Here is a 19,698-nt window from a genome sequence, read left to right as displayed (position 1 = left end):
GTATATTTCAGTGCAAAGTAATAGCTGATCACTGACGGATTGATGCTTGAATCCTGAATATATATTGTACATGATAAAGAATGCATAGCTATCTGCATTATTTAACAGCCACATAAAGCATTCATGAAGTTCATTTGAATGATAGTTTGATAGTGAAACGTTTTATTGTTCTGCTTGTGTATGGATGTCCACACAGTTGTTGTAAGTGCATTTATAGGTGTTTACTGGTTTAGCCCTCGGGTCATACGCTGCTTTTGAAGAGATCAGAATTACCTCATGAATTGATTATATGCTGTTAAAGCTCTGCTGCCATATTAACTGGTTTAGAGAACATTCAACCTGAATTGACTGGTATTTTTCGCCTCTGTTCCAGGAATTTAGTAAGTATAATGGTCTGATGTTGAAGGTCTTACTTGATGTCACTCTCCTGAACCCGCTCCTCATCCAGATCCTCGATGAACTTCTCCCCCTTCATCCAGTAGATAAGTGGACTGACGTCTCCCATGTATCCAAAGAAAGCTCTGCATGTCAGGTTGACAGGAGTTCCTGGAAGAGACAAGAGACAGGACATGAAGTCACCCAATGAACCATGTGTGAACCAGCATATCTGCTGAGAAATCATGAAGATATTGTGTTTGCAATAACATTCAGATTCATTGAATATGATATTTATTAAATACACTGTTCTATAAATACTGTATATATAATCACTACAGCTATGTTGCATTATTTTCTAATGTGGGAATAGTAAAATGGGTCAGGAGCAAAACAATGCAGAGCATGTTGATTCACAGTGCTGGAAACTTCCTCTAATTGTGATCCATAACACGAGGCAACAAAAAGCAGACAGGGACAAATATAACAGTATGGTGCACTAAAACTGATGCATGTCGACTCCCTGTGAAATTGAAATGCAATTTTATGCTTGTGTGTGCAGCATGTCAGTCTTGACACACGGTTGCAACGTGGCTTTTCTACCTCCTCATGTAGTAAAGTAACAAACAAGCAGGAAAAACACAACTTGTTTTTCCTTAAACTGTTCCTTCACCAGGTGCATTCACTGTATGACAGGTGGTGGTGACCTGACCAACACAAAGTCAGCAGCTGAACACTAATACAAAGATATGTCAAAACAATACTTTATCACAATGTCCGTGCTTTCTCACAGGTGCTGCAGGATATCTGGTAACTGGATCCAGCAGCCCTGGACACCCAGACTTACATGAACCTCCTGTTATAGACTCCCTCTTTTTCCCCCTAACACTCAATGAAAGCCTCCTCGATTCCATCAATTCCTAAACTGTCTCTCGATCTCAAGAGATGCCATTTCAAACCACGCCAGACCTATCTTAAATTCCCTGACAGCCTCTTAAACTTTTAAACACTCTCTTGAACCCCCTTACACGGCAACTTTGCAACACTGCTGTGCCTTCATAAAAGCTCCCACATTCTTCAGCAGCCTCTGTCAGATCCTACCCTTTAAACTTCAATCGCTGTGTTTTGCAGGAAGTAGACTTTAGAAAATTTGAAGAACAAAAGTGCGGCAAAGTTTTTAAGGACAGCGATTTGCATAAGATATAAATTAATTCAAACAGCTGATGGAAAACTCAATGATCAACCTTCATTCCACAGTGTTCAATGTGATGATACAAGGTGGTCATACAGAAGTTAATAGAGCTCTGTAGTGGCTTGACTGCACCTTGATTTACTCATCTCTTCAAAAGCTCAAAAAGAAGCAGGTTTGGACATTTTGCAAACAAGTCCTCATTAGAAATATGGAGATAAAATTACAAAACTCATGTAATGAAGTTGTTGAATGTGTTCACAAACAGCAACATCAGCGATCACCTGTTGTCATGTTCACTCTACGGTTAGCTCTGCCTCAGTAAATATCCAGTTCTCTAGTTTGATTAAAGCTCCGCTCTGTTCACTTGTTAGTTGTTAACTTTGACTGCTTTCTTTCTGCTGTCACTGTGCTGGGCAGGTAGCACAGTCCATTCAGCAGAGCTTAGAGCTGCTTTTGCTGAAAGCAGCTGCCAGCTGAAAACAACAGTGATGACAGTAGTGAGACGGAACAAATCAGAACAATAAAGTTGCATGATGTAAAACCGAAGAAATAAGAGTAAAAAATGCTCCATTGCTCCATAGAAATGCCTCTGAGTGGAACTGTAGAGTTGGGCGAACACTCTTTGTAGGATTGTCACAGAGAAACCTTTTCTGTGTTACACTCTTTTAACCATTGTGATTGAAATAATAAAGATAAGTGCAGATTTGAACTCTGAACAATAGCATCAGATTTCTTTGGCATACTTTGAGAGGAAGCATTAAGTACATTTAAACCATTTATAAGGAATGGTACAGTGAATTATACATGTAATATTTAAAACAGCTAAAATGTCCAATGTTTATTCATTTGAAATGCATTAGCATGGCTGTAATACCTGAAGTAGGTACTTAAGTTGTAGCTGAAGTAGGAGCACTGAAAGCTGCTTAAGTTCAAGTTATCAAATGCATGACTGGTAGAAGGTTGTAAAAAAAAAAAAAAGGAAGAGGAAGATATCAACATGTTAATTTCAGATAGTCTTCCTGAGATGATTAGAGGTTAGAAGGTGCACAGAAAACACACGAGAAAAACCCTCTACCCTCAGATCAGTAGTAATGTCTGCTCGGCACATCCTATACTGTACAGTACGACTGGAAACAGATAAACCCTTTTGCAGCTCGTTTTCCTCTCACTGCCTGGGATTAGAGCGCTCTCATTCTTCTTTTGCACTTATCACACACATGCTGCAGCCTGTGGTAAACCCATGAGTGTGTGGCCTGTGCTGTGACAGGCTCAACGGCGGGGGAAAAAGAAACACATCATCAAAGCTGGGGAATGACTCTGATCCATAAAAAGACGCCGATGATCAAGGAGGCTCCACCAGTTGTGTGTCCAGGAAGGCAGGAAGGTAATTCAGCATCTCTTCATTAGCACTCCTTGCTCATTGGCCCCGTGGCGAGGACTCAGAAGTCTGTGAGATGGGAGATAACCGTGGCGTATAATTGGGTACTTGCTAGTTCAAAGATAATAGGGATTTTATTTTACCAAGTCCTGCTCTAATTTGGCCCTCTAGTGCAGTCTAGTGAGCTCAGATGATAGCTAAAGCCTTAGCAGACACAATCTGGATTGGAGATGCAGAAAAAGGCTCCAAGTTGGAGGACAGTTTTGCATTTTGTCTCACGGCCCAACAAAAATATTGTCCACAGCTGAGAGATAAGAGCTGTGTGTGTATCTGAGTGTATGTTGTGTATGAGACAGTGTTTTAGCACAGGGGACAGAGATAATGTGTTTTGCGGATGCTGAGATACATCCTGGACCCCACATGCACACACACAAATACACACATAATGCTATGCTGACCACCTCCACCAGGGGTCTCTGTGGTGCTACAGAGCAGGAGGGCTGGTGTGCAGGAAGAGCATGCAAAAAAACAACAACACAGGAAAAAAAATACAAAAAAACAAAACGCCCCGTTTTGACAGGTGCGGACAACAGTAAAAGGAAACACGGATCCTTTTGTGTGCCACCTTTGATGTCAAGAGGCTTCACCCATGGATCTGAACAGCATGTTGCGTTGTTGCACTGACAGCTCTACTGCTGTGCTGGCAACAGCCGCCGTGTCACTCTCCAAGACTTATTCCAAGGGGCTCTTCGTGCATATGGCTGCGTGTTATTCCCTTAACGATGCCGTGTTAATTTGTGCCGGCTTTACTGTGAGCAGCGAAGACCGCGCGGGCAGGGGTTGTGTGCTCAGTTTGTGAAAATGCACAAACAGCCATGTAGGGATTTAAGCAAAAACGATCCTAACATTTAAATCCCAATCTCTGGTCTTGGTCAGGGGGGGTAAAGTGAGTCTTAATGCGATTGTTTCCTCTCTCTCTTATCTCTCTGCGCCTCTAGAGCATCTCTCTCAGCCAGTGTGGTGGAGACGTCAGCAAAGACTCCCGTGGCTAAGCGGACAGACTGGAAGCCATGAAACCATGAAACACCACGGAGGAAGCAGGGAAAGAGACCGAGTCAGACAGAGGGAGCAGGCATGCGTGCGTTTCTGCATCTGTGTGCAACTGACAGAGGTATGGCAGGAGAGAAAGGGGGCATATGTGTGTGTCGGTGGGGATGTAAGTGAGGAGAGCTAGACAGAACAACCACACACGTGGGAAAGCAAACTGTTTTTCATGGAGGATTGAAAGACTTCCCACCAAGTGAACGGAGAATCGTATCGTCCTTGTGCACAGGAGATTACATAGATTACAGATCAGTACATCTGCAAGCACTGTATGCACCATCCATGTCAAGTTAATCTAGCAGCGTTTTCCATTCAAATCCAAACAATCCAACTCGAGTAGGAAAGCCTCTCTCTCTCTTTTTTTTGCTATTAACAGCCTTGAATAAATTAAGCCCTGGAGCTAGGGGGAATAATACTTCAGAGAGTGAAGAAACTAAGCGTTTCAGAGGATTGTGTTTTCTTTTTTGGAAAGGGCATTGCAACAACGAGGACACATATAACTTTCTGTTTTAATGTTTTGGGTGAGATGGGAAGCGATTTAGGAGCTGGCAATTAAAGACAAATAATGCTGCACAAGAGCAGCACACTTTACAAATTACTGGCAATCTGCTAGCAAGTTTGATTTCTCTGAAAGAGTCTTTACACCATATTAATGTTAATAAAGGCCAGTGGCTGTCTGAAAGATTGTTTAGGAGAAATACAATAAAAAAAATGAAATAACTAAAAACTAAAAACACTGCTATGATTAAAAGTTCAACAAACAGCAGCTGACAAAAAGGTCCATTTACATGCAGAAGCTTTTTATAATTCTATGCTAACTGGACACACACCATCTGTTGACGAAGACTGTGTGATATGATCAGAAGCTCTGCAGCAGCTACCCCGTAAACTTGTGCTGAGACAACTAAAAAAAGCCTGTGTTAACAACAGCAGTCATGTTATTATGCATGATTTATTATTAAAACACATCTACGGTAGTACCTTCAATCTCCGTCCTTATTTATGTTGATGAGATGAGCAACTCCTTTACAAAAAAAATTGAATTAACAAGTGAAGGGCTATGACACACACAAAAGCTCCTTTGAGGGGTCCATCGGTGATTTGGTGAGCATATGAATCACATGCTTGCCTAACCACTGCAGTGTCTGTGTCTGTGCCATAGAGGTCAGACTTGTAGACTCAATGTGAAACAACACTGAGGCTGGTTTTTCTTCTTCTTGCATTTCACTTCATTTCAATTTATCAAGGTAGAAAGTCAAAATTTCTTTAACCATAAGAAGCTTACAATTGCCACTGCTTTTCAAGCACAACTAAAACCTCTTCATCAAATGTCAGAATGACATTTGTGTCACTTTTCTTGCTCTCTCCAGATGAGATGACATTCCCTCTACTCTATAATTAGTCCTTCCTTTAATGCAAGAGCCTGGGCTCGACATGAAAGCAGTTGAAGATTGCCCCATGGCTTGTGATCAGCATGATAGCCAGCGACTGATCTGGACCGAGAAATAGCCCAGGAATCGAATCAGTGAGATAGTCTGATTGTCAACGGTTAGAAGGGGTTTCCCAGATTCAGCAGGGCATCTGGGAGGAGTGAATCAGTTCCTGAAAATATTTTACAGTGGGAGTGAGCATCCCCCTTTATCATTTGCTCCAGTGCAACATCCAGGAGGTGAAGGGTTACACCAGCCCTCTAATTGCAGTGGCTGCGCACCCACTCACATTGCGTTGCCAGATGTGGTTGTTAAATTGTCTCTCTGTTCAGCATTCACTTTGTTTCATTACAGCCCATGCCTCTCCAATCATGCATTTTAAGGCCGCCATTGACTGCGCTGTGCTCAGTATTCATTTAGCTACGTTTCCCTTGCGTATGGTCAATCTCCTCTTATTCATACTTGGCACTGCACCTCATTATCACTAAGCAGGCAAACCGTTACCACCATTCCCCTTAATTAATGCAGGTAAAGCAGATATCAAGAGACAAAATACAATGTTTAGACTGTTTTCTGATTGGTATAAGCATGTTAACATGTGGTAATAATAATAGGAAATGCTCAATGATGTGTTGTGAAATTACAATTTTCTCTGCTCTGTGTTACTTTTGCCGGGGACAAGCTGTGCCTGGAAATTAAATATGGTAGTACTGTTGAATATTACAATGTAATGGGAAACAAACAGGCTGGGGGTTGGGTGAATAACAAGTCCAATTCGATCCTTGTGGAACAGAGCATGACATTTGCAAAGATCAACACCCACTCTTTGCATTGATGTTCTCATAATACAATGTTCTTTAGCACAAAAGCAGCTCCTATTATTACTGCCCAATCCAAAGAAAGAATCATTATCAACATTAAACCTCACATTGCTAATAATCTCACACAGAGTAGTCACTGATGAATTCTCCAAATGAAAAGCTCATTAGACATTAATGAAACACTTAAAGGGTAAGTGCCACAGTAAACGGAGGAAAAAGGTAATACCACAATTAACAAAGCATCAGATGATGAGAGAAATTGACACGTCAGCTTTGAAGCAGATGCTATTTTTGCTAATGGTTTAGTGAGACATTGTTAAGTGCTGTGCTTATTCTGGCTTCACTAGTTGCTGTTATGTTCTTCCATCTTGCTGCTCACATGAAAAACATCTCTTGGCTTTTCAAAGAAAACTGTCACTTACAGTGTAACAGCAGAAAGAGTTAAGTACAGTAAAGTAAAAACTTTCTTTGAAATCCCTGTCTTCTTCCTCAACCTGATTCTTACTCTGAAATGCTGATGCTGCTGTTAGCTGAGAATTAAAAAAAAAAGAAAAGAAAAAAGCTTCCCTCACAGTGAGAAGACAGGGATTGGATACCAACAGGAACTGAACGCTCACTGGGCTTTGGTGCAGGGCTATGCAGGCAGAGGAGGAACTCCTGTCGGGCTTAGCCCAGAACGAAGAAGACGTCTAGAGAATCCCTAAGCGGCACCATGTAGTTTAGCTACTGATGGAGGGCTGGTGAGCTGGGGAAAATACAAGATGTGGTAGGGAGGGGAGTGTAATAGACGGATACACAATGAGGGAAAGAAAGAGACTGATTGCACAAAATAGCAGGTTCCTTGAGACCGTACTGGGTCACCTTTGAAGCGTGTCCAGACCCCCAACAGTCCCATTTTCTCACTGCGGCTCCCTGCGGTTAAATGCTCAGCTTGGGCCTACTTTAAAAATGCTTTAAATGAATTCTTTCTTAAACAGTGTCTAGAGGATCGAAGCTATTCTCCACCTCCAGACATCACAGGCCCTCGTGTGCTCCTCCATTGTTCTGCATGACTGTGAACCAAATCGAGTCCTGTCTGCTCCTGTCTGCTCAAAAGTCTCAGCCTCCATCCAGGCTTGCCTATGTACACTCGAATTTGCTTGTTAATGATGAGATGTTATGACTCATGGCACTTGCATGGCTGACTTTCAGGAGCTGCCGAATCTATCAAATGCTATTTCTATCCCCAGTCTGGCTCATTCGTGACAAATTACAGCAGGGTAGAGTTGTGTTACTCACACCAACACATGCTAAAACAGGTCAATAGCACTCCCAGTGAAAAGAGTCATGTACATGAACCTAAAATTCACCTCTTCTCTCAGCATTTTAGCTGCTGCAGAGGCAGACGATCTGGATATCGAGTTGGGCTAATGCCTGGATCAGGCTATGTGATATCATTGTGGAGATAGCCTGGTCCAACATGCATGGGGTGTCTGGAACGATTTGTTGGGTTATCCAGTACAATGTGTCATGGTGGAGCACTGACTGTGATCAGGAGGCCGAGGCCCAGATGGAAAGCTACCACAAGCCATTGCTCATTCAGTTTAGCCCTGTCCATGACATGCTGTGAGACTGCCCGGCCATTCCACATTTTGTGATCCTGGAAGTATGTCTCTGCACCCTCATGCATAATGCACTCAGTCTCTGAGCCAAGTCACAACCGAGTCGTCGCTTAAGCTGACAAAGTGGCCGCTACACATTGCACCCATATGTGATTGTTGAACTTTAGCTATTGATCTGCTGCCAATCTTCTGAGAAAGTTTTCTGAGAAAGATTTTGGAACCCGTCTGAAGGAATTCACTGAAGTTGGATGATACGGCCTGACTTCCAGTCATCACTCCGCTTCACACCAATGGAGCTGAGGTAAAGGCTCAGAGCCAGCCAGTGTAGACCCAAGAGGGGTCTCCATACTTTTAGCCATAAAGTGTGCAAGCATTTACCATTTTGGCCATCCTGCCTTCTACTCATGTTCACATGTTCAGGGATGACCGAAGCATCGATTGACTCTACCTTCTTGCAGCATTGTGTCGTTCATCTCTTAAGCCATCAGTGAAAAGAGTCTAGTCTCTAAATGGTCTAGTGAAGCAAACGCACCAGCAAAGATCAAGGCAGCTTACGGTGCTCAGTGAGCAAGAGAGACGGAGACGGAGAGTGAGGGAAAGAGAAGAGAGTGGAGAGGAAGGGTGTGCTTCTACATCCATACCCTCTCCTGGGGAGTCTGTGTAATGAAAACAGGACACAGCAGAGTGGTTGGGACTGTAGGTGCTTTCCCAGCATTTCAGGAGACACCGTGTTGGATATCTGCAGCGCACGTGAGCTGAATGACCAAGGAAGTCTGGGGAGCGACTTAACCGAGGCAGCGATGTGAAGTGAATGAGTGGAACAGGTTTGAAGAAGCAGGGGGAAAAGCTGCTGTAACTTATCACCTCAAATCTAGCTGCAGAAGGAACCAGGAAGGGAGGAAGGAAGGGAGGGAGGGAGGAGGGAGGGTTATTGGGTTTGGAAATCATTGCATCACATTTCTCCAGAGCGAGCGGGATAAAGTCGGGAACCAGGTTTGCATGGTGGGAGCTTGGCACTCCAGCGGTTGGGAATACATGTACTGAAATGTCGAAAAAATATGTGTGGAGGCGAGATGTCGATGTATCAGCTTTTTCTAAAAATGACATCGCCTGTTCCAGACATGTGGGAAAGCTAGAAAATCTGTTTTTCCTTCAGGCCCCTCAATTCAGAATTTATGGTGGGATTTCCAGTTTTTAAATGGTTTCATGCAGATTTGAACATAAGCGGGTACTGTAGATGCAAATGAACGTATTCATCATTGATTAGTGCTGCTCTAATCGTTTCCTTATGTTTACAAAAGCTGAAGTGACAGACATTATAGACAATTAACAGCTTAAAGGAAAAAAAAAGTCTAAAACATTTCCCTAAAAGTTAAGTCAAATTACAAAGTTATGATACGTTGTCCGATCATTTCCCTTCATTTACAGGTACTGTACTACTGCCACTCTTATTATATTATTAACAGTATAGTATATCCTCTATGCATTGTATTTCTGTTTTCATTGTCTCATTGTCTACATTCATCCTATTCATCTCATCCTCTTCTTTGTCTTCCACCTCACCTTTCTCCCTTCTCTCTCTCTCCCGTGCCTTGCAGCATGTCTTGGGAGTGCTTTGTACATAAACAGGTTTCTATAATGAGTGCCGAATCAGGACAGGGACCAACAATAGGACTGTGTGACAGAAGGGCCGCAAGGAAAGAGACACTCTGCAGGAAGGATGCCGGGGAAAAGGTTAGAGCTCTGGTGAGACCAGACATCATCTACACAGCGTCCTGCTGCTTTCACCCTGTCTGTCATGTTAACAGAAAAAAAAAAAAAAAAAAATAGGAACACAGTATGAGATCTCTGCTTGTGTGTCAGCGAGTGTGTGGTGTTCTGGTGCATAGGCAGGATAATTGGAGTGATTTGTACTACCTATGCTGCTGTCCTTCCAATTTGCATGGACATATGGTAGTAATAAATTCATGTTCACATGTTCAAAACAGGGTGCACTGGGATTTGGGATCCTTTGGGCCTAACTCCCGTTCTCTGAGTGCGGAAACAATGCACATTTGATGAACATGCCATGACGAGAAAACATGTTTAAAAACCCTCCATGTGTCCATCTGGATAAATTACCATAACATTGACACAAGCGTCTGGGGATGACAAAATGTCAGCATGATAGGAAATATCCGCTGCGATGAAGGCGACAAGAATTCTCTTTGGGGGCGCTGACAAGACTGGTTGAATGGTACATTTGCAAAAGAAAGGATTTTAATGTTGTAAGGTCAGGAAGGTCAAGGCACTGTGATTGCTGAATGTCAGATCGCCATCTGAATAAAATTGGACTCTTGTGAACGGCTATCTAGAACAAATAACCTTTGAGGCATACTCTCCAATGACCTGATATATATGGGGAAATCACATTTAACGCCAGTCACACAGAATAAACCCTGAGAGTCCATAGCTCACCCTCTGATTATTCAGACATACATCTCAGCTTGCGCCGTGGATAATCAAATTGATTTGCTCATTCCCACCCACGACTCCTTGCTGCAGTATATTTTCCTTATTAAGCACTGTGGTGGTCTGACTGTTCTCTTGTTCGGTTTGTACTGCAGGAAGTGGATGACGGGGTCAGAGACAGGATGGGAACAAAATACACAGATAGTGAAATTAACAATTTTTACAAGCAATTTCTTTATACACATTTTACAAGCTGAAATGACCTGATTTCTTGTAATCTGGTTTCATGAGACATTATGCCTAGAAACATGGCTTGTTGTGGTCTTGACTGAAGGAAGTGGTCCTGCACTGAGCCTGCTGCGACTCCATTTAATTTAAAGTTCTTTTTTATCTGGGCAAGCATCTCTGTAATCCAAGGCTGTCTCCTCTCTGATCCTCTGTGCCAGACTGAGAACACACCAGCCAGGCTGTTGGAGCTGTGAATCTGCGGTGTCCTGATGTCTGTGAAGTTTGTATTCACTGCTACACAGCCGCCGCTTTATTATCCCCGCTCTTCTCTTCTAAAGGTGACATTTGTCTAACTGTTCAATCCCTCTAACACGCAGCGGTGCAGTTTGGGACCTATTCAGCTTTATAGTCCTGCTTTACAGTAGGTGTGCACTGAATTTAGAATTTAGATAAGAAATGGCACGTCTCGGAACTGCTGGGCACTTAAACCCCCTTGCCATCCATTTAATTAAAAACAATACAATAAATTACAAGCAATGCTATTAGGAGGTGGGAGGGAAGCAGAAGAGGAAGTAACTGGAGGCAAGATAAATTATGACCTTATGCTGGAAAACATTTAAAAGGGGGGATATCATGGTGTGTGCATAAATTTAAGAGCGCAAGTGCTGATCTGTCAATCATGCACTGTTCCCTGAATGCAACAGTGGGGGACTTAAAGCTGCTACAGTACGCATCCATATTTCTTTTCATGCTGGAAATAGCACAAACATGCAAATTTGTGTACATATGTACATTTTAAAACATGTGATCTGACGCAGAGGAATAATCCACATCCACTGACATCCAGTTCTGTTATGAGATATTAGAAGCAGATTTAATTGGTAGAGAATAATAAAGATGCAGATGTGGTCAACTATAAGAAGAAAACCAAAACCAAACCACACAGTAATGTGCTCCTAACCCACATGTCACCAAAAACCCTTTATCACTGTTTGCAGCCACAGCATTTCACCACCAAAACAGATTGACAAATATCTTTTATAATCTGTAAACCAGCAGGCACATTAGAAGCTTTTGGGCTTATTCACTTCATCCACTGTTAGACTAGTAGCTTCTCCGCTGTACAGACTTAAGCGGTGCTCCCAAATCCACAGAGTGATCGGTGCTCAGTGATAATCCACTAAATATGTCCAATAATGCATGAGCATGATTTCCAATAATATCACAAATTATAAACATATCAGATATCCCTGTTCAAGCTCCCTCAGTGCCAGTCCCTCAGTGCCTTATCAGGAACTGATAAGGCACTGAGGGAAAAGTGACATGTTTTTTCTCTGTGAGTGTGTGAAAACACAAGAACAATATCTCAAGAGCAGCTTTATTCACTATTCTGGACACCCTAGTCTTTAACAGTAAATATTAACAGATTTTAACTATACATTTCCCATAAATTGCACCAAAACTGCCAATGTATAAAATATTCCTGATAGCCCTCATACACTCTACTCTTAAAAAGCTGCCTGTTTGAAATTCAAAGACATCTGGTAAAAGAACAAATTAACTAAGAAGTTCAATACTCAGCTCAGAAAGCAAGAGAAGTGCCTATAAGCATCCAGGAGTACTCAGAATAACTGAAGTCAGGGTTTCATGAGTGTTATGACAAAAGAGAGAGAGAGAGAGATTGTGTGTGTGTGTGTGTGTGTGTTTGTGTGTGTGTATGAACCAGGAAAGCTGAATCTGTGGGATGATGAGAGTGATGGAGCGCTTACATGATTACATTACTCTGTTATTTGTCTATCCTGACGGCCATCCTTGTGCAACTTGTGTGTGTGTGTTTGTGTGTGTGGCACAGGGGGGTTGGGGGTGTACATGAGCAGCATACTGATGAGTTCCCAGCATACACCGATCAAATTACACTACCTCACTACCTACTCCCCCCCCCCCCCCCCCCCCTCCTCGCTTTCAGTCAATCTTGCCTGTTGCCCGTCCTTTTCTCAGCTTCTCTCTCTGCAGGTAAACAACTTGATATTTCACCGATGTCACAGCAGTTCAATTCCTGATGACCTCAGAACCTTGCCTTGTCTATAGGACTGCTATCAGATTCACCTCTCTATATATTTATCTTTAAGAACTACAGCTGCTTTAATATACACAACTATACACAGTCTATCTGGACCTGTATCCCCATGTATTTTAATACTATCACATTGGGCTCATGTTATTCATCTGGAAGCTCATGGATCACAAGTCTAATATTAAAGAAAAACTTTATTCATCAAAAAATAACAGAGTGCTCAACTGTTGGCAAGCTATAAATAATAACTTAGGAAACTTGGCAGAACATGCTCTTGTTATTGTTTTATCTTTTAAGTATGAGACAGTTAAATCATGAGTGAATGGATGGCTATAAAAATAGATAAAGGGAACATGAAACATGAATATGAAAAATAATCAAATATATTTTATGTTCTTTAAATTCATGCCATTAGAGGTGTCATATGATCATTTTCACAGGTTTTATTCTATATTTATTTAGTCCTAGCTGGGCTATGCTTTTTGTATCGTTTAGAAATGCTGAAACGTGGCCTAGCCGTGGTGCGAGGCCCTTCTGTCTGCCTGAGGCTGCAGGGGGATTTACTTATTAGCCCTGCTGCCAGCGCCACTGGCACACCTCACTCACGTCACTTAGACAAATTGACTCAGGGATGATATCAATCAAAACTTTGAGAGAAAGTAAGAAAGTAAGAAAAGGGGAGACAAGGAGATTAAACATGACACAGTCTGCAGCTATGATGACATGTGAGGCTGCTGCTTCCCCAATCATCCAATAATGTTTGGTGTGTTTTAGTCTGGACCAAAACAGTGGTCTGACCGAGGGACTGACAATCCATCACTAGAACCGGTATGGCTGAAAAGAAGCTTTTCATCTTCACCGTAATGTTTTTCAAAAAGAGAGGTAAAAGACGGACGGACGGAGCGAAAGAGAGAGTGAGAGAGACTGAGCTAAAGAAATAGATCGATGGATAGAGAGAAACAGTCAGAGTGAGAGAAGAAAGAGAATCCATAAAACACAGATTAGACTTCCTAAACCTGCCTAATACAGAATCTCTAATATCAGCTACTGTGTTGTAACACTGAGGTGCAGAGGAGAGGAAGAGTCCCGCTGAGTCTTTTCCTGCACTGCATCCTGGGATATCAGGGAGCCTGTTTGGAATCGGTGCAGATGGACAAAATGTTGCTGTGAATGCCGATTTGCCCGGCGCACTGCTGGACACCGAGTCCAGGTCAAACGTTTACAGAGGTGAAGCGCAGCAGGACCGATTGACCCGGATGTCAGAGGAGTGGAGACAGAGATGAGGTGGAGTCAGAGCACAGGAGGAAACTAAGTGGGTTCAGCTGCTCCGGTGGCTTTACCGAGGGGAGTTTTAGGAACACAGGGATTATGAGTCAACTCTTGGAGTCACAGCTTCAGGGATTGGCTGCATTTAAGGCACCAACAAATCGCTATCTTTTAATTAATTAGATATGACTTCATTATGCTTGTTTCGTCTGTCCAAGATTTCAGAATCCTAATTATTTACATTATGCAACAAAAAAAAGAAGAAGAAAATCCTAAAATATGTAAAGGGACCACGTGGTGTTTAGCAGACTCAACAATTAACCCTGAATACTAAAATTCTTGTTCCATATCAAGGGTAGACATTTGTGCAAAGTAAATTATCATAAGATAATAAAAACAAATCCCACATTACCCATCATGCTGCAGCACTGTCCCTGGACTGTGGCCTTGGTTACTAGCTCGTAAACAGGATTAAAGATAGGAGGTACCTTTGAAGATATTAAAAGGACAATGTACAAGCATTGAAATCAAGAGGCTAAACTGGCATGGTGATGCCCTGAGCTGCTTGGCTGTGAGGCCGAGGTGGGGTGGGGGGTGGGGGGGAGCTGGGGGGTTAATCTGAGGCTGGGTAGTGAGGCAGTAATGCCAGGGCTCATGGGGAATTACTGGGGAGATTTGGAGGAAATCTGCTGGCAGCAATTTCCCTGTCGCTTTTATTAGCCTAGATGTGCAATTTGCTGCTGGCTGCTCTAATATGACAGGCTACGTCTTGCTTGTGTTTTCTTCACCACCAACCCCCCCACACACAAGTGGTGATTCAAGTTGTGAGATGCACAGGAAGAACAGAAAATGTGTCACTCTATGTTTGTTACGTAATACAACATGATACTGTACTGCCCCCATAGGGCAGTTCCTCATTTGAAGGAAGGTCAGAGGTCACTTACTGGGATTAAGTGTCTTGCTGAAGGGTTCTTGTGTCATGTTGTCTTGTTGGCCTGTTTTGTTTCTAGGCCACCCTGCTGCTACACAACACAGCTTGTTTGCATATGTATTCGCATGTGTGTGTGTGTGTGTATGTGTTGACAAGCCGTATCTGCACCGACCCATTTCATCCCCGGGGATACATGCACACATCAAAGCAACCCCAGGCCTCGTGCTATACATACACCTCAGCACATATTGTCTATCTTCCTCTCACACACAGTCTCTGCAGTCTCTGTCCAGGCCTGCAGGCTCTCTGCTGCTTGGTATGGAGCGGATAAAGAGGTGACTGACACTGAATATGAAGAGAGGAGCACTGACAACATAACTCTCACAGATAATTGTGACCATCATTGTCAGAAAGGGGTCAAAAAAAGCTGCATATTAGCAGCAGGATAAGCAGGTGGGAATGTTTCTGAATCATTATTCAGGACGTGCTGACTTGCTTAAACATTACTTGGTAGGAGAGTCAATAGTTTCAGATAGAGAAGCATGCTGGAGCTTAATTACTAAGTATTGTATCTTGCTGAGTCCTTGAAATGAAGTCTGTATCATTCAGAGCAGAGCAAATCAAACAGCGAGTGCAGTGAGTGATTAGCTACGTACAAAGACGTGAATGCACAGAGGGCACATGGTACATGTGCAGAATTCTCACACTGATTGCTGCTTCCGACACTGAAGATAAGCAGCCATCCCACATCTCCTTGTGTCTCATTAGACCAGGAAATAAACAACAACATTTCATTTCCTACAAAAATGCTAAAAAAGCTACAGTGAGTGTGCGGCACAACTAGAAGGAAGCCAGGAGGCTTGTCGGAACTGCAGGAATAATGTGCAGGAGCCGTGCCAAGACAAGTGGGAACGAAGGTGGGAGGAAGAGGAGCCGCAGCTTATAGCATCACCACGTTTCAATCAACAGCGGCTTTGGTTTCTGATCCTGAGCTGGAGTCAGTATGAGTAAGTGCAGATAGAAAAGACGAAAAGATACTCGCGGCAGTTTTAGGAAGCTCTCGTCGTCGTATTTTCTATTCACAGACATTTAAAATCTACAAAATCTTTGCTTACTGGATATGTGACTCTTAAGAGGATGTTATTAGTGTACTAAACTGTTTGTCTGTTTACTGCAGTGTGTGTTATTTGAGACAGAGTAGCTCAAAATAAAAATGAGCGTTTGCGTCGCCTCCTTCCCCATCAGGTCATTTGCCTCACACTGACCTCACATCCACTTACAAACCTGTCTGTCTGTCCTGTCATGTGGAATATGTCTCATCTCATCCTGTCCTGCCCTGGATTCATGCTCATCATGTTCCATCATATAATCAGAATGATATCATACGGGGTGGAAAGAGGCAGACAAAAAAACAGGTCAGTGGTCTGGAGGTCTGTCACACACCTTGTCTTGGTACTAATTGGTTTTTCAATAAAACTTTGAGGCACTAAAGGGAGCTGTTACTGTGTTCCACCAATTTGGTTTCACTTGACTCCATAAATCTTTATTGAATAACGCCCTGACCATCAAGGTGGGTACTGTAAACACAAAAGTACTGCTTTAGGAACAGGCAGAAGCAAGAGTGTGCATGTCCATGTGTGGCTCTGCGATAGAGTCAAAGTGCTGTGCCAAAAGCATAATTGGGCCTCAGCTTCGGGCCCACAGCGACAGCGATCAGGCCTCAGTCCAGCGGCACTGGACCCACTTCATAAGGACTCCTCCGACATCCCAGATGATGTTTGTTTGTGTGGCTGCTTTCACATTTATGCGCATCTTTCTCAAGTCTGGTAAATTATGACTCTCCGCCGGTAGTCTAGAGGGAGCAACCTCACATCTTTGGCACTCTGAACAAAACATTCAACAAGCAAGATGTTTAAATTAGAGGGAACCAATTAAAAGAGCAATGGGTGGTCAACACAATCAAAGGCAACATGTCAGCCATCTAAACCCATCTCCAAGGCATAAGTGGAAATACAAGGAATTCTTGAATAACTAACATATAATTTACTGCGTTTACTTTTTATGACACAGAGAAAAAAAAACTGTTGTTCACACTGGCTGGATGTGAACAAGCAGCAGCTGCTGAGACAACCAGTTTCTTATTTTATAAACTGTATAAGAGATGAGCTGGACACCGACTGTTTCCAAGAGATTTGTGTTGAAACTGTGGGTTTTGTAATTCTAATTTCATATCATGGAAAAAGGTTTTAGTTTTCCTCCCATTCTCAGTCAGATGAATCCAGTTCATTCTCCGCTATCGATGGGGTTTCCCTATTCTGAGGTGAAGCCCCTGAGGAACAGAGAAAACTGCCTGTCTGGCATTCTTTGGTCAATGTGGTGATGGGAGAACAAAAGAGAACAACAGAAAGGTGACATATTTTGAGGGACAGAACTAATGAAGCAGGTAATGAATGGACCTCCTTCCTAAAACATCAGATAGCACAGCTGGAGTATAATGGAGTGCAAAAACAAAAACATGAGTCACTAACCACCGAGGCTGTGCCTTGCCCACCAGTGTTGTTGGCGTCAATACCACGACCAAATCATTACAAAACGAGACGAATACATCTTTGATAAATTGAGGCAAAGGAGCAGTTCATTATTAAAAGGTGTACAGACCTTTTGAGATGCAAATGGAATAGAAATGAGTCATGTTCTTAGACATGGCATCATGAGTCACACCTGCTTTGAAAGTCCATCTGAACAGGTCTAAAAGGCTCTGGTGACACTCCACCATCCTCCTGCTCTATGAGGTTAGATGTACTGTAGGCGTTATGCAGGTTGACTTTTGCCTGAATGGGCTCTCAGCATACTCTGTCATACAGGGGTCTGAACGCTTTAAACTGTCTCTTCTACAGATATTAGTCATATTGACTGAATTATTGATGTAAACATCATTCATCTGACTCCCTAAAAGGAGTAAGAGAAAAATGCCTTTTGGTAGCTTAGGGTTACTTCTTTAAACAAAATGATGAATAGAAATGTATTTTTGCGATATCTAGGGTGCAACAAATTTCAAAAAGTCCCTTCATGCTTCATAGAAATGCCCATGTCGTTCAAATCAAATGACCCTGGGTTTGCCATGCACAAGCTGGATAACTGATATATGTAACACAACTGGAGTCACTATAAATTCTATACTGCAAACATGCACCACTAGTATCTGCATATACTATATACTGTGATGACAAAGTGAAGGCTGGAGTTCCCGACAGAAACAAGGCAAAGAGAGAAGAAACAAGGGTGATTCATCATGGGTGAAATGGAGTGGCAGGTGGTCTCCCCACTGGGCCAGGTCTGTTGTCCTGTGGTGTCCCACTGCCCCCTCCTAGCCCGATCTGGCTCGCCCTGCTGCTCCCCCACTGGCCATTGTTATGCCCCATCAAGCCAGGGAGCCACGACCATAAACTGAGACCTCAAACACCCCAGTGTGAAGGATATGTGCGTGTGTGTATATAGCTGTGAACCTTGAGGGCATTTCCGCCTTCTATCAACACAGCCCCCGCTGAGGGTGACACCTGCAAATAACAGTTTAATAGCTGAGTAATGTCTCCAGCCTCCTCCCCAGCTGTGCCGGGGCAGCCTGGTGGGCTGGGAGGCAATTGAAAAGCCTTTGCTCCCTTTAATGTATACACACGGACATGTCTATAAACACACATGTACTCCGACTGTATATATTTTTATGTACACACAGACACACAGTGATGTGAGCTGATAAAACAGTCAGGAGGTTGTAAAACTGGGGCACAAGTGCCAGCAGCGGGCCAGCGAATGGGCATGCACATCATATATCTTCATATTCCACCTGCTCCCGCTGCTAATGTTTTTCCTTCCATTACAGGTATGTGGGTGTCTGCTGGGGAAATGAGGGTTGTGCAGTCTCTGCAGACCAAACAACTTTATTGTGGTGGAGAACATCCAAATGTAATCCATACATTTTGCAGAACAGGAATAGGGACGCCTGCTTCTGCTGGTGGTGAGTATTGATTCTGCTATCTGATGACACATTCCTATTCATAGAGCTCAGTGATGATTATCCACCGCTGAGATTATCAAACAGCCTATATAAACTGTACACACATTCAAGAGATGCTGGGCAAGATAAATATTTAGGGCTATGAAATTAAAGATTTTCAGTGGTAAATTGGCCACAGAGGCATACAGGCCTGAAGAGCAGGTTTGATTCTGATCTGTTTCTCTATAGCTCCTGTGAAGCCAATTGCATAAACAAGCATTTATCCCCTCGCCTGCACATGTAGCTGATACTTTATCTGTGAGTCCACAAAGTTTTATTTGCCCTTCCCCGTCAGCATGTGAATCTTTGTTGGGGAATTGCCATTGTGTCCTGACAGACAGACCAGAACTAAAAGCTATCTGGAACAGCAAACGCTCCCTGGTGAAATGAGAAATAAGTGAAGATGTTAGAGAGGACCTGCCATGAGTCTGAATGCTAGAAATGAAAGACTGAACTCTAAGTTATGAAATCCATAAAAAACGCTTCTAATAGTTATTACAAGAAGATGAAATTTCTGAGGACACTTGTACGTCATCTCTAGTGATAAATGATTAGAAAAACAATGCTCAGGTTCTGTTCCCCACAATTGAGTAAATGATTAACTCCACCAGATTTCCTGCTGTGATCCTGTTTTTGAACAAATCTAATGCATGTGTCAGCTTGGCAGCAGATAAAATCTCTCATATTTAGAGACAATACTTTACGTGACTGATCTATCCACAAGTAGAAACTGATGATGCCAGTGTCTTCTCCTTGTTTCCTAGACTCCAACCGCATGAACTCTGGAAGGAGA

The 19,698-nt window shown here is 42.8% G+C and overlaps 1 protein-coding gene across 1 annotated transcript in view; it reads right to left on the bottom strand.

The window, feature by feature from the left end:
* The window catches only part of LOC310997178 (interleukin-1 receptor accessory protein-like 1), a gene marked incomplete at its 5' end in the record, with an annotated part of 194,573 nt that overhangs the window by 24,637 nt on the left and 150,238 nt on the right, over positions 1-19,698 (bottom strand). Inside the window, one exon of the mRNA XM_083986841.1 lies at positions 414-546. Within this exon, the coding sequence (XP_083842967.1) occupies positions 414-546 (133 nt within the window). The remainder of the gene's footprint in view (positions 1-413; positions 547-19,698) is intronic.

The sequence above is a fragment of the Trachurus trachurus genome (assembly GCF_905171665.1).
Source record: "Trachurus trachurus genome assembly, chromosome: 2".
In the NCBI taxonomy this organism is placed as follows: domain Eukaryota; kingdom Metazoa; phylum Chordata; class Actinopteri; order Carangiformes; family Carangidae; genus Trachurus; species Trachurus trachurus.
The sequence above is the reverse complement of the archived record's forward strand: the minus strand, read 5'-3'. Positions and strand labels throughout refer to the sequence as shown.